This window comes from Leptidea sinapis, chromosome 5 (assembly GCF_905404315.1).
Source record: "Leptidea sinapis chromosome 5, ilLepSina1.1, whole genome shotgun sequence".
Classification (NCBI taxonomy): domain Eukaryota; kingdom Metazoa; phylum Arthropoda; class Insecta; order Lepidoptera; family Pieridae; genus Leptidea; species Leptidea sinapis.
Window position 1 is genome coordinate 5,446,744 of NC_066269.1, and position 14,373 is coordinate 5,461,116.

Here is a 14,373-nt window from a genome sequence, read left to right on the forward strand (position 1 = left end):
CGTAGTTTTTTTTTTTACTTTTTAGTGTCAGTTAATAATTATAATATATAATCAACATGAATGAAAACTAGTTAAAAAGCCGTACACAAAAAAATATTATATCATCGAGGTAAACAAAAATTTTCATAAAATGAAAACTACGGGGCCAAACTATATAAAATTTTTATGGGACCAAATGGCATCTATTTTACATCGAACTAAAAATTACGTAAATCGGATCATTAATCTCAGAGTAATCGGTCTACATACATAAAAAACATACCGATCGAATTGATAACCTCCTCCTTTTGAAGTCGGTTAAAAACAACATCAGATTGGCTGCGAGTACTGTATTACACACATGCATCGTTTGTACTAACATGATCATTTAGAAACTATATTGCGAATGTTGGAAGTACAATGACTAGTCATGCAATAAATTATCATAATTCATTTGTTTTCTTTTTATCTTAGCGGGCAGCGGCTAGCCCATACGACATCTACTCGATGAGTATCAGGTAGGTAATTTACTTTCTGCGAAGTCATGTTATTTAATTCGATCGTTACTCAATACTCTTGTTTAGTTCGAAAACCTAAAAGGATTTTTTTTGTAGTTTACTCGTACGCCTACGTGTAGGTACTAGGGGTGAGACGTATTTATCGTCACAGGTATTTGTAACAGGTATTAAAATATCAGTCACTGTGACAGGATATCAAAAATAACAGTGACAAGTATTAGGAGTATTTTGTAACAACTAGTATTTTAGTAACGACTGTTATTTGAGTAACACCTGTTACTGAACAAGTATTTGATAACAACTAGTATTTTAGTAACAACGGTTACTGAACAAGTATTTAATAACACCTAGTATTTTAGTAGCAACTGATATTTGAGTAATACCTGTTATTAAACAAATAATTAGGAGTATTTAGTAGGTATTTTTTTAACAGCATTTTGATACAGCTATAATTGTGTGATTTGTAGGTCTGTTATATTATTTTTAATTCAATAGGTAATAAAATAGTTATGGTTCAACTATTCTTTTAAAATATATGGGATAAGAAAAACCCTGTTTACTGAATATTTTTCTTTTAGACACATTTGTAAATACTAGATACATCACTTTCATACATTTATTTAACATACAATTGTTAAGATTAGATAGGTAGGTACCTAATTAAAATATTGAAGTAAATTTCAAATGGAAGACCCTGTCTCTGATATCATTTTTCGTAATCGTTTTTATTCACAGTTATATTGTGCCTACGAGTAGGAAAATACGGCTCACCTCTTCGAAAGAAAAAACCTATATTGATAATTTGATAGTACCTACTGAATAATATATTTTTATGATGTTTATTTCTACTTTATTGTTGAATTATTCGTATGATAAGGGCACATTTTTATTGTGTACTAGGTAAGGATCACTGTTTAAGCATAGGTAGTATTGAAACATAATGAATACGAAATTATAATGATTATTTTTATTACATCAAAACTATAAAAATAATTAATAGGTCTGTACAGCTTTACCTAAACAGAACTTTTGAAATTCGAAGTTACCACAAGAGAAAGTTCGATGTAATACGTATAGATGGCGCTAAAAAGTAACACCAAAGAACGAAAAATATACGCCTCACTACAGTAGCTAGTATATTATCACAGATAGTATTAAAATAACAGCTAGTATTTTGTAACAGGTATTTGTCGCTGTTACTTTTGAGTCACAGACACCGTCATACCTAGTATTGCATTTTGCCTAGTACGTCTCAACTCTAGTAGGTACCGAACCTAATCGAATAATACAAAAAAACGCCTGTTTAAAAACATGATATGAGGGGAGGGTTGCATCATCCCACGTTTAATCATTCGTTTAACTTCAAATTCAATTAACGATGTAGCTTTAAAATGAGTTGCACCATCATACGCTCGTTAAAATGACATAAGTTTTATACGGTAACAATAACCCCTGGATTAAGCGTTAAAGTTATTGTCAAACACCTACGCATACATGTCTGTGATCTGTCAGTTGAATTAAAATTTGTGTTCTTGAATTTTATTTTAAAAATAATTATTCCGTTTTTTATTTATTATTTTTATTTAGAGTTCTAATTATGTCATTGCTCCAAGAAAGGTTGTAGAAAGTCATCCGGAAAAATAGGTAAGACGAAATTCACAAAAATTTCTCAAACGCATCATTTGAGGATTTTTGTTCTTACATCATAATTCTCTACTACTTATAATAATTCTATAGATACAAAACAATAACCAATAATTAACAATTATACATATATACAGCGAAAACACCCAATAAAACCAAATAACTGCGCCGAATACACACTTATCTGTCATATCGTGAATAACAATAACAGCTATCAATTGTCAACACATCATTTCGTTAAACTATTGTCATATGAGAAAATACTGCCCACGTATTTTAAGCAGATATGCGCCTCATTTCACTAGCAATCTTAATTACTTTAACGATAACTAATTGTATGATGATGCAACGTAATTTGTCGATGTGAACCAATAGTTAACCTTAATAGGAACATTAACTGGAATTTTGGTGCAATCCGCCCTAGGACAGTTGATGTCAACTGTCAGAATACCTATAATTATTTAAAATGATTGTTCTATTCACAGACTTAGAATATACCAGTGAATATAAACAAACAAAGCATGCAAAGAGAGAATCACATCTCTTAGGAGATACAGAAAGATAATATATTGTTACTGTATCCAATTTATATTGACAAGTCATTAACAATCAGTCACGTTTGACATTTATAGCTCCATAGTGTTTTGAATATTAAATAAACTTAGAATAAGAGATCATTAAATATCATTAAGTACTTATATTAATTAATAATTTAAGTAATTCTATATGTGTATGTCCTTTTATAGTGTAATAGCATGTATATTATTTGTTTCAGATATTATAAGAAAATAAAACTTTATGTAAAGGAGACACATACTCATAGCTACTTTAACGTGATACTGGCAAATCTGTGGTGTGTCTTCCACAGAAGCCACAGTAGGAAGAATAGAATAGAACCACTAATTAACTCACACATCCCACCAATCAAAATTGATCACGCATCACCATATTATGGTGTAGTATAAGTAGTATGTATAGTCGTAGTAGTTCTAGTATTATTCTAAAGGGCTGTTTCACAATGTCCAGATAAAGTTGCAGATTGCCATAGGCTAGATAAATTAATGGCTACATAAAAGTTCCAGATATAACAGATTGCGTTTTACAATCACTATATTTAATTTCTAGAGGACTTATCTGGCAGATTGGTCTGGCAGCCTCGCATTCAATAGTTCCGTTTGACGAAATGAAAATAAAAAAAATGAAAACAGCCCGTAAGTCTATAGCCCTAACACCCATTATACTATACTTAAATATTATTTATGACTAGTGCCGACTTTCATGTATAGTGACGAGATGGCAGTTGGCGCAGTAAAGTCCTAGAATGGCGGAAGACGTAGTGATGATAGGCCCCCACAAGATGGATTGACGATCTGGTCAAGATCGCTGGAGTAGGTTGGATGAGGGCAGCGCAGGACCGATCGTCATGGCGATCGTTGGGGGTGGCCTTTGTCCAGCAGAGGACGTCTTCGAAACGGATGGACAGTCATGACGGTGTACTATCCTCCTCAGCACGCATAACTCACCTCGCGTCGGAGCTGTGGCTGACATCCTCGAAGGCCTCGCTCGCATCCTTTCCGGCCAGCTCCATGAGAACTTCGAGGCCGCCGGGATGCTGAACAACAAATATAGTGCTTAATACATCTGGTCTGGACATATTGAACAGAATAAGAATCCACTGATCACTGAGCCTGCAGGTGGTACAAACCACCTTATAATGAAGGAAGGGAGAGATAAAGAATTTTCGATAGGTACACAAACGAAGTCATAAAAGACAGTAAGTGACACGTCACGCCAATTTCTGGTGGACCTACCTAACTGTACCTTTCGTTACACAAATAAAATTTGTGAACGATGCGGGACTCGAACCTGCAATTTCTCGCGCTCAGTGCGAGCGCACTTCCAACTGAGCCAACGGTTCGAGTGACATATCGTTGATAAATATTATATGTTCAGGTTGTGGCTTGAAAGTTGAACAAGACAGTTTTATGCTAACGATACGGGCCTCGAACGCTTGGCTTAGATGGAAGAGGCCTCGCGCAGGTCGGAAGTTTGAGTCTCGCATCGTTCACAAATTTTGATTATTGTAATTAATCCCAGAAGTGAGCGTTATCACTCTAAAAAAATAACAAATTGTTTCTTTCATTGTAATTGTGCAATTTTCATAGGAAGGGCAAAGTATTTGTTAGTAGAACATTTTCCCTACTGGCGTTGATTCACTCAAGTTAAAGCGATTATGACATAACACGACATCAAATCTTCGACAAATCTTGCCTGTTCGCAGCTTCGCTAACATTAAATAACAAGACACAAGTAAACTTCTAACACTGTCCTATTAAATTTTATCTTCTACCCTCGAATCTGGACTGTGATATACTTAAATAGCTAACTTAATATTACTAACGAACAACTTAACAAACTTGGGAATAAGGAGGAACGGTGGCTAGTCTGTCAACTCGTGGACGGGTTCTGCTTGTTGTGCCAGGTAGACCTGTTAATAAATCATTGTATTTGTTTGATGCGATTGCTAATAATTATGACAGTAGTCACGACTATCATTTTAAAGGTTGATCTATGTTAAGTTAATGCATCCAATATTATACGATAATTTATACTTATACCTTCAGTTTCTTCTTTGTTTTTATGAAATAATTGATATTATTTAAACTCGATTCAAATATTTTATGCAAACAAATTCAAATATTATATTTAAACCTACAAACTAATTTGTTACCATGTATACTACAGCCATTGTATTCCGTAATTCAAATTACCTAAATATCTTTAATGACGATTCAAAAACACTTACTTTAAGACTAATTGAATAAAGTTTGTTTGACATTGACTTTGAGCGTATTCAAATTTTGCAATTAGGTTCGGACAAGGTTCAATCTCAAATGACGATTCGATTTCGTCGGAATACTCATATTCTTTTTTTTTTAATATAAGTGGGAAGTGGAGAGCCAACCACCCATGGACATCCGCCAAACCAGGGGTCAAGAGATGCGGTGCCGGCCTTTAAGGTGGGTATGTTCTATGCTGAGTCGTATCCGTTCGGGAAAACTGAAGCCAGTAATCGATTTCACAAAGTGGCTGTACGAGGCAAGAAGTTCCTCACAAAAAGCGTGTTTGTGGAATACCAGACGTTAACATAATTTGTTCCGGTTCTCGTCGACACTATCCCGAGGGATGTTGGCACGACCGGCGTGGGAAGCATTCGCTGTATCGTCGAGAGAGGAGGTAAGACGAGCCCCATCGACTCAACCACTTGCACCCATTATGGGTGAGATATACAAGAAGATCACAAGCTGAAGAAACTTGACGGAAGCCGTACTGAGAGTCGCTGATCAGTTGATCCTTTAGGTATCCCAAGATCTGGCGGTTGATATTCGACTCCATGGCAATGGTTTTGATTTTGCACCACGATAACGCATCTTCGCACATGGCTATCATTGTGAACGAATTTTTGACCAAAAACTCAACAAATAGCATCAGGCAACTACCTTTTATTCACCAGATATGGGTCCTAACGACTTATTTCTTTTTCCTAAATTCAAATTACCACTTCGTGGCACCTGTTTCCATTCGGTAGAAGACATAAAGGAGGGTTCGCGACGAGAACTACAGCCTTTAATAATGTTTTGACTGATGAAAAATTATTTGATTATTCGTTGGCGTAAGTGTATCATTTCAAAAGAAGCTAACTCTGAAGCCCATAAAATATAGCACATAAAATTGAATGAATAACTAATATTTTGTGTATTATTATCGATCTTTTGCCGATACTTTTTGGACAAAGTAGTAGTAGTACTATAACCAAATATTGTTACAAATTGTATACCATGACACTATACCAATTGTAACATTTTATTTATACTAGTAAGGGTGGGCATACTATATTATTCCGTATTCAAATTCCAAAGAGCGTCCTCGTGTTAATGTGGAACTATCTATTACGTAGTCGGGGGTGCTCCGCGCATAACGTCACGGGTTGATTGCATCGATTTGCCCTACTTTGGCAGCAATCTCACTGGAATGTTCTATTAGGAATGTGGCTGTCGTGCGGACGGGAATGTACTTGGAGAACGTCGGTGGGTGGGGTCACATTAATATTATGAGATGTCAATTATGTTGTGGTGTCTCGTCACAAGACGAATTAATCTTTAATATTATTTAAGAGTAGAACACTTCTATTGCTACATCGAGCATGCGAATCACCCTCATGTTAAGTGATCTCCGTCGCCATCCTCTCCTGCAACACCAGACCTATTTCACATTATATCAGCGTTGTTGGTATTTAAAACGGTGTGTGCAGAATGTTGTATAGAGTGTGGAAACACAATGGTTTTATGGAGTTTCCTGATGATGCAGTAGCTCATGTTAAGTGTGCATCAGATTCCACCGGTCTTATCAACTCTCCGTTTAACACTAGCATCCACATTTTAGACGACTGAAACGGTCAATTTTATATATTTCGTTTTCTTAACAATAAATTAACAATTAGGTTATTAGCGCTAGACCAGTACATGATGTCATATAGAACATTATTTACTTCGTCATACCTAACTTGGTTTCTTTTAACTCTGAATATGACTGAAGTGTAATTCACAAAAAAATAAGTAGCTAATCCGATTTTTTTCTTCAAGATGAGGTAAATCGTTTATGTAAATCAAGATAAAGAACAGTAAAATAATAGATCCTTGGGGTATCCCCATACTGAGAGGAGTCCCAAGAGAACTCCTGCCGTTCCCATCATCTTTTTATATTCTGTTGTTCAAATATAAAAACAGAAGATCAAGCGCAGCATCTTTTACGCCATACTTGCATAGCATCGTGACCAGTGTTGAACGTTTAACACAGTCAAAAGCCTTAGATAAACCACAAAAGATAGCAGTCAATTATAATTTAAATTAAACGCTTAAGAATATTATCATATTTATTATACCTAATAATGATTATAAATACATAATAAGAGTTTGAATAACTTAGCAAGAAACGCAATTTTTGTTAGTTTGAATAAGAGAAATGGTTTATTGTGAGTTATGAGATGAGATATACCAACGCTTCTATACTATTTAAGAAGTATTACAAATTATTGTACATTATTTCTATACATCTCTTAAGGTTTAGCGTAAGCCGTATAAATTTATGTTTTGTCGACTTGGTTGTAAAATATTCAATTTTTTTCTCCGTAGTTAATGGAATTTGAAATCACTTATGACTTTACATATTAATTATTTAACGTCAAAAACTACTACTCATTCGAAAATTGATATCATTCGCATGGCAATACATGTTGTAGACATCCAACATATCGTATATTGATGATATGCAGAATAAACACTCTAAGGGATAGCTCACAGCCGTGGGGAACTCCATTGTTTGCGGGCTTTCGGACCTGTATGCTGCGCCCAGTGAGGAAGCTGCTGGTGGAAGTTTTGAGAGACGCGTATCGTGTCATACACGACTGCCAAGTATTCTCCCTTGCTTTTAATAGCCACCACACATCTATATGTTAGGTATACCAAAAGTTCAACCGCCTAATGACCATGTTGAAAGCCGTACTGTCAGTCGTCGACCAACTGGTGGTCTAGGTATAACAAACGCAGTTGAATAATGCGCTGCATGATTTTGGCGAGCAGGGAGGTAATAGCAATATGCCTGGAGTTAACAGCATCCGAACTGTCTCTTTTTTTGGATCGAATGGACAAGGGCTGACTTCCAACAGTTCCGGGACTACGCCTTTTGAATATGAGTGCCGGAATAAACGCCTTAGCACGGGCCGCGGGCGTCAACTCAGGAGCACCAGTTATAAGCACGATGGAAGTAATACATAGTTTTAAATTAAAATATAAAAGTTATTTACTTACTAAAATACCAAAAAGATTTACAAATAGATAGCAAAACTGTGTCCAGTTACATAATAAAACAATAAAATTCTGTGATATGCGGGTAGTTATAGTATTTTAAGCGCAACTAATATGCGTATGATCGTTAATTTTTTACTATTGTGTCATATTTTATTTATAATTTTTGTATATTTTCTTTTAAGTGTTGTATGTAATATATTTAAAATATGTTCAAACATTTCGGAACCACTTCGCGATCTGTGTCGCAATAGATTGGCTCAAAACCAGCGTTGCAGCAGCAGTACCTGTTGCAGAATATGCTGAACGGTATTAAAAGTAAGTACTCATTACAATTCATAATTAGTTATGTGTTATAAGAGTTTTAACTTGGGAAAAAAATATTTGTTATTTCTTTTTGTTAATAAAATATTATGTCTATATCTTAACGCCACCCGCCCACTCGATTTTCTACGTTCAAGGAAAACAGAGCTCGCCGAAAAGTTTCCTGTCTGAACTGTACTTCCGGCATAGAATACTGACAAGAGATGGTCGGCGGGGTGTATCCATCGTCGTTAAGAGTCCAGTTGGAGGCAAAAAGCTTTTGCCGTATGGCCGACGGTGTCATTCCTCATGTGTAGCGGCATTGACGGCTTGTTGAGGTTACTAAGAGACGACAGGCTTTCGACAACGTCCAGAACTTCCGAGGCAGTTTTATTTCGGATCCTTTATATGTAGGAACGCAACCAAGGTTCCAATAATAATATTTTTTGCAGTCAGTTGTTGCTTTCACTAACACATTGGACTAGTGCTGTGATCTGCCAACAATCAGTACAGCAGAGCTTGGTATGAAAATTCAAAATATCCATGCCCTAATTGATTCAATTAATTAATGAATATGAATTAATTTAATTATTAGGGTCTCAGTTTATTATTACAAAGCAATTAAGATTCGTTATATATAAAAGATAATTGAAACATTAGTTAATTAATAAATACTTCATTCATGAACTATCTAAAAACAAAGAAATTTGGTTAGAAAGTTTATAAATGGGCCAAATTTCAATAAACATCATTTTATGTCATTGTATGATAAACAGATGACAATAGAATAGGTTCATTAACTGTTTAATAAATTAATTTCTGAAATGTTCTTTTTAATATAATTTAAATGTACAGGCTGTAACAAAACATAGTATCAAGCGGATGTAGAGACGTAGAATAGACTTAGAGCTGGGCTCTAGATGGCTTGCAACGGTCATACAACAACACACCAAGGAACTACATAATAAATACTGGACGGAAGTGAGTGGGTGCAGTCAAGTAAAAGAAGCTCTACCTCTAATAGGCATTAAACTCTCTCGCAAGTGTTTAAAACTCCCATGACCAAGGTTATGTAAGATAACTCATGTAATAATATATAGATGTCAAGGACAGTCTAATATGCAGAGCCTGGTTGGAGGCAGAAGAGATGGTGCCACACATCATTCTAGTCTGACCATATATGGGGTTAAACAAATGGGGTCACTAAGGATTCTCCCCAAGGTCATGGGTAACATCAGAGTTTTAGTAGAGACCTTGAGGAGTTGGGATAGCAGGGTTAGCCACTCACCTCATCACACAAAATAGGTGTGCCATAATCATCAAGTTATAGATAGTAGCCCGTGATAACCAATAACCTAGATTCATTTATCATTGATAGTGCATTTCTACATTTTTTCAAAGTATGTACGTTTTTTTATTTAGAAAATATGTACATCAACGTTAAAACAAATATGGCCTCTATATCCCCCTCTTGTAATGCAGTGGAATGATATATAAGACAGGTCTTATCCTAGATAACATGGCTTTTACAGAGCTGTGATACTACAATGTGTTATATGTTATAGTGCAGTAGTCTGGTGGCCTAAACATACGAGCTGTAAATAACAAACTACGACACTTCCAATGATTGGTCTTGTACAGCTATTACAAGATGTATGTGAACTAAACCTACTCCAGCTTTAGATGGCATTTTGAATGTTCAGGATCTAGTCTTAGCTCTGTCATCCACTTTTTTCAGCAATCTTGAAAAATATTCAAGACGCGAAGTGTTTCCACTATACTTATTTTATAATTACTTTCACATTCAACAAATACTACTTATCAGAAGTGGTTATTTCCATCATAACCACCCAAAACATGCCACCAAATTGTAACACCAACATTAATATAATTTGCAGTGTATGTACTGTTAGCCCACTGTGGAAGTGAGCTAACAGTACCTTGCTAAACACACAAATTTATAGTATCACTGATTGTTTTACTATAAGGATTGACAGTATGCAATAACTAGTTAGTTTTATATTCTATTTAGGAATGTATGGACTTTAGTGAATTTTCCAGTAATCTATACTAATATTATAAAGCTGCAGTGTTTGTTTGAACGCGCTAATCTCTGGTACTACTGGTCCGATTTGAATGATTCTTTCAGTGTTGGGTAGTCCATTTATCGAGGAAGGCTATAGGCTATGTTTTTTTTTCAAAATTAGGGATCCGTAATAAAATTGCTATTTTGTAACACAAGGTGTAAAATCGAAAACCTATTTTTGCGTGCGCTGCAAAAACTATTGACAATAGAACAAAATGATGTACAGGCTATTATATAGGCAATATCTTATTACTTATAAAACTATCGCATGAATTATACTTTATATGGCAAAACAACGTTTGCCGGGTCAGCTAGTTGTAAATATAAGTAATAATACCAAATAATAATAAATTTAAATCTGAATGCCTACCACTTTACGAAGTTGACTTTGTATCTAGTATCTTTTGTAAGGTGAAGATATGCTTATTATTTACTAAATTTATATCTCCCATGTTAGTAGTAGTATAGCATAAATGACTTTATAAATATTTTTATATTCGTTAACACCATGGATTGGGTGATTGCTATTTGCCACAGACATACCATAGTGGTGAGTTCTGTCTCATATTGCAGTTGCTCAACATCAATAAGAAGTTTTAAAATTTCAATAACTAAAAGCAGGCTGTGCACACTTGTTAAACGTACAAATATAATATTTATATCAAAAAAATAAAATTCTTACCTCTTCCAGGAACTCTGTGACATTATAAACTCCATTATGAATTATAAGTATACAGTCGGTTTCAGTATTGCGGGCCTTGAGTTCTTCGCGAGTAAATAGCTTAACTTGGTCTTGCATGACGAATCTTTGTAAAAACACAAAGTACCTAACCAAAACCTTAAAATTTTTTTGGTTCCACACTACCAAAAACCCAATATTAATTATTTACGTAATAAGTAGCTAAGTAATATTACAAATTTTGTAGCACAACAAATATTAATTAGTTTTTTTCTGAGAAGTTAATAATTTTCCACGATATGATTATCGAATTGAATTAATATGAATTGTCTTCTTAGCTGCTGCTTGTTGTCTGATAGACTATTAAACACTACGTTCTTAGTTCTTACTGAGAACATACTAAAGTGACTGATAGGTAGGTAGTCATTGACATTTGACACTAAATGCAAACGTCACATGACGTTGACTATAGAAATTAGAATCGAATAGTCTGAATATCGACTTGTCAAATGTCGTAGAGTAACAATTAAACACTGGTAATTCACCTGTCTCGCATTTTTGGACGGATAGTGTATAACAGCTAGGAACCTAATTCGAAAAAACTGAAAAAAAAGATCACAAATGAAGCAGGCGGGAAATTCGAATTTCGAACTTGATTACAAAACTGCGAGGCGACGTCGCATCGCAAAAATCTGCGAGCTCCCTCTACCCATCGCAAGAACTTGCAAATAGATTCGCATCGCGCATTCCTGCGATGTGAACCCAAAATCTTCTTTGTTTCTTTTTCCTGTATCTCCTAAGCAATAATAAAAGTGCACACTTCTTTTTACGATCCATGTCACGAACGTTTTCAATTCAAAATACGTTTAGTACGGTTAACGGTCGTCGAAGGAATGGTCACCCTGGGAGACGCCTTGCCGCACGAAATCGCATCGCAGCAATTTGTGTCGTAATTTTCTGCGTTGCGAAATCGCATCGCGTCGCATCGCAGTTTTGTGTACAAACCCTAAACTTGTCATTCTTTAAAATTTCCATAAAATTAATTAAAAACAATATCCAATATATATTAAACAAAAAATACAATTCAGTACCAGCAACAGTTTAGTAGTAATAATAAGTAACAATTAAGAAATTTTGTAATTTAGTCAAAGTGATTTTTCCGCGGATGAAAGAGGTTTTCATATGAAAGGGAAGGATGCAAAAATGGAACATCCTATTCGGATATGCTGACTTAAGTGCCAAACGGCTTGGGTTGCTGGTTCTGTGATGTGGACACCTGATAGGCACTTCACTCGCGACCTGGCAATGGTTAGACATTGCAAGAAGAAGTAACTATAGGGATGTGTTTTAATTGGACAGTTTATCATTAGTAAATATTACTTTTTCTCCATATGTGCATGTCCAGTTGCCAGTTGGCAAAGGTCTCCACCAATATTCTCCATTTCTGCCTTTCTGTGGCTACTCTAGCCCAGCCTGTTCCTGTAACCTGTCTTATATCATCATCCCCACTACTCTGTGGTCTGCCCCTATTTCTTTTTCTATTCCTTGGGTACCACTGGGTGACTAATTTACTCCATTTGTCTGTTTATCTAATCATATCCCATTTACACTTTTGTATTCCTATTTTCCGGGTTATATTCTAAAGTTTTGCATTGATCTGATGCTGCTATTCCATACTATGTCCATTATTTTGATCACTATGAAACTTCTTTCCATGGTGTGCTAACATATGAATAGTTTATTCATTATGTTTTTTGTTTAACCTTATTTTTCACTTTGGTATACTAAAACTGGTAGGATGCATGTATACTACTTTATAATACTTTGCTTTAGGTTGAATTATGTAAGCTTTTGTCCTTCATTATCTCTTTAAGCCCCCAGTATTTTTTTAATTTTCAGTATCTTTTTTTATGTTGTCTTTTGGAGAAATCAGTAGTCCAAGAAGTATGTATTTTCCACATAATATGTGATCTAAATAAATAAGCTAACAATAATAGACATTCATTATTTCTATCACTTTATTTACTTACACTATAAACTATAATTATACACCAATAGCGAAAGAACATCACACTCTTATAGTGGAGGCTGTCTGTATCTCCGGTTGTTTGTGAGTTCCATCACAAAATGGCCTGTTCTTTGTTTGTTTACAATTACATAGCCAGTATTCCTTAGTTTGTTCCACTTTAAACCTTATAGGTCTGTAAATAAATATATTATTGTATTATAACATACACCTACACTATGTTTAAATTAAAAAAATATATACACATTTATAACTAATGTTAACATTTTAAAGCTCTATAATATTAATGGTATAATGTTAAATATTTTTATGATACCATCATAACATATTACATAGCTTTTACTATTTTTTACTACAACAATACTGTTTTCTAACATACATATTGTAAATTAATTTTGTTAAAAGGTTATAGATAATATTTATATATTTAGCACCATGTCTTTTGTAGTTTTGTAAAATATAAGATTGTTATTTCTTAACTTAATGTTATTAAATTACTATTTAGTTTCAGTCACCTTTGCGTAATTTTAAGATAAATATCTCTATGTGTCCCATCACACAGAGGTTGGGATTTTGAACGACCACAAAGACACCACAAATAATTCTTCCCAGCCTCTAACTTAACCTTAAACGGCTTCTTGTCATATACAATTCCATTAATTTTCTGTTCATTAGCTGAATAAACAGATGCTAACGAATTATTAGGTATTTCTGGTTTCGGAGCTTTAGTGACATAACCAGCCTGAAAATGTAATTTTTATTTTTCGACTTTTACAATGACCATCAGAAAAACAACATTAAATAAACATACCGTTTTGATTGACCATCTTGCCAATACATGTAATGGTATAACCTTCTTGGTAAACATTTTTAATTTAACCTTTAAAAGTTTGTGATACTGTTTAGCATTGAATATTTTTAATTTCTATCTATTACATTATACCAACTCTATTAATTTAATTACTATACTAACTTTCAGATAATCATAAATATTAAATAATATTATTATGTCGTATGACGTATCTTGCCTCACCAAAGAGAATTTAAACACTGCCTCTCTATCACCACCAAAGATTATGTAATTACTATGAATATTCTTCGAGTGAACTACCTATTGCTAAAGAATATCTTCATTTACGTAGGTAGTATTTACATTTACAATTTACATCCCATTTTTCTATTCCCAATTGACAATTGACATAATTATGGTATTGCTATTGTTATTGTAGTGATAAATGATAATAATTTTTAATTGATATATTTTAAATTGCTTC

General features: G+C 34.3%; 2 protein-coding genes across 2 annotated transcripts in view; both read right to left on the reverse strand.

Moving 5' to 3' along the window:
- Positions 1-11,456, reverse strand: part of LOC126964594 (cytochrome b5-like) — a 33,882-nt gene extending 22,426 nt beyond the window's left edge. The window contains exons 1-2 of the mRNA XM_050807794.1: positions 11,077-11,456; positions 3,665-3,753 (exon numbers count right to left, since the gene is read on the reverse strand). Of these exons, the coding sequence (XP_050663751.1) occupies positions 3,665-3,753; positions 11,077-11,193 (206 nt within the window). The 5' untranslated portion in view covers positions 11,194-11,456. The remainder of the gene's footprint in view (positions 1-3,664; positions 3,754-11,076) is intronic.
- A 1,621-nt stretch (positions 11,457-13,077) lies between these two features.
- Positions 13,078-14,141, reverse strand: LOC126964587 (CDGSH iron-sulfur domain-containing protein 3, mitochondrial). The gene is made up of 3 exons (XM_050807784.1): positions 13,911-14,141; positions 13,615-13,841; positions 13,078-13,274 (listed from the first exon to the last, which is right to left on the reverse strand). The coding sequence occupies exons 1-3, from the start codon at positions 13,965-13,967 to the stop codon at positions 13,142-13,144; spliced, it is 417 nt and encodes a 138-aa protein (XP_050663741.1). The 5' UTR covers positions 13,968-14,141; the 3' UTR covers positions 13,078-13,141.
- Between the last annotated feature and the right edge of the window lie 232 nt (positions 14,142-14,373).

Coding starts and splice junctions, on each gene's coding strand:
- LOC126964587 (XM_050807784.1), bottom strand. CDS start 13,967: ATGTTTACCAAGAAGGTTATACCATTACATGTATTGGCAAGATGGTCA. Junction 13,842..13,910: donor CAAGATGGTCAATCAAAACG/GTATGTTTATTT, acceptor TTACATTTTCAG/GCTGGTTATGTCACTAAAGC. Junction 13,275..13,614: donor TATCTTAAAATTACGCAAAG/GTGACTGAAACT, acceptor ATTTATTTACAG/ACCTATAAGGTTTAAAGTGG.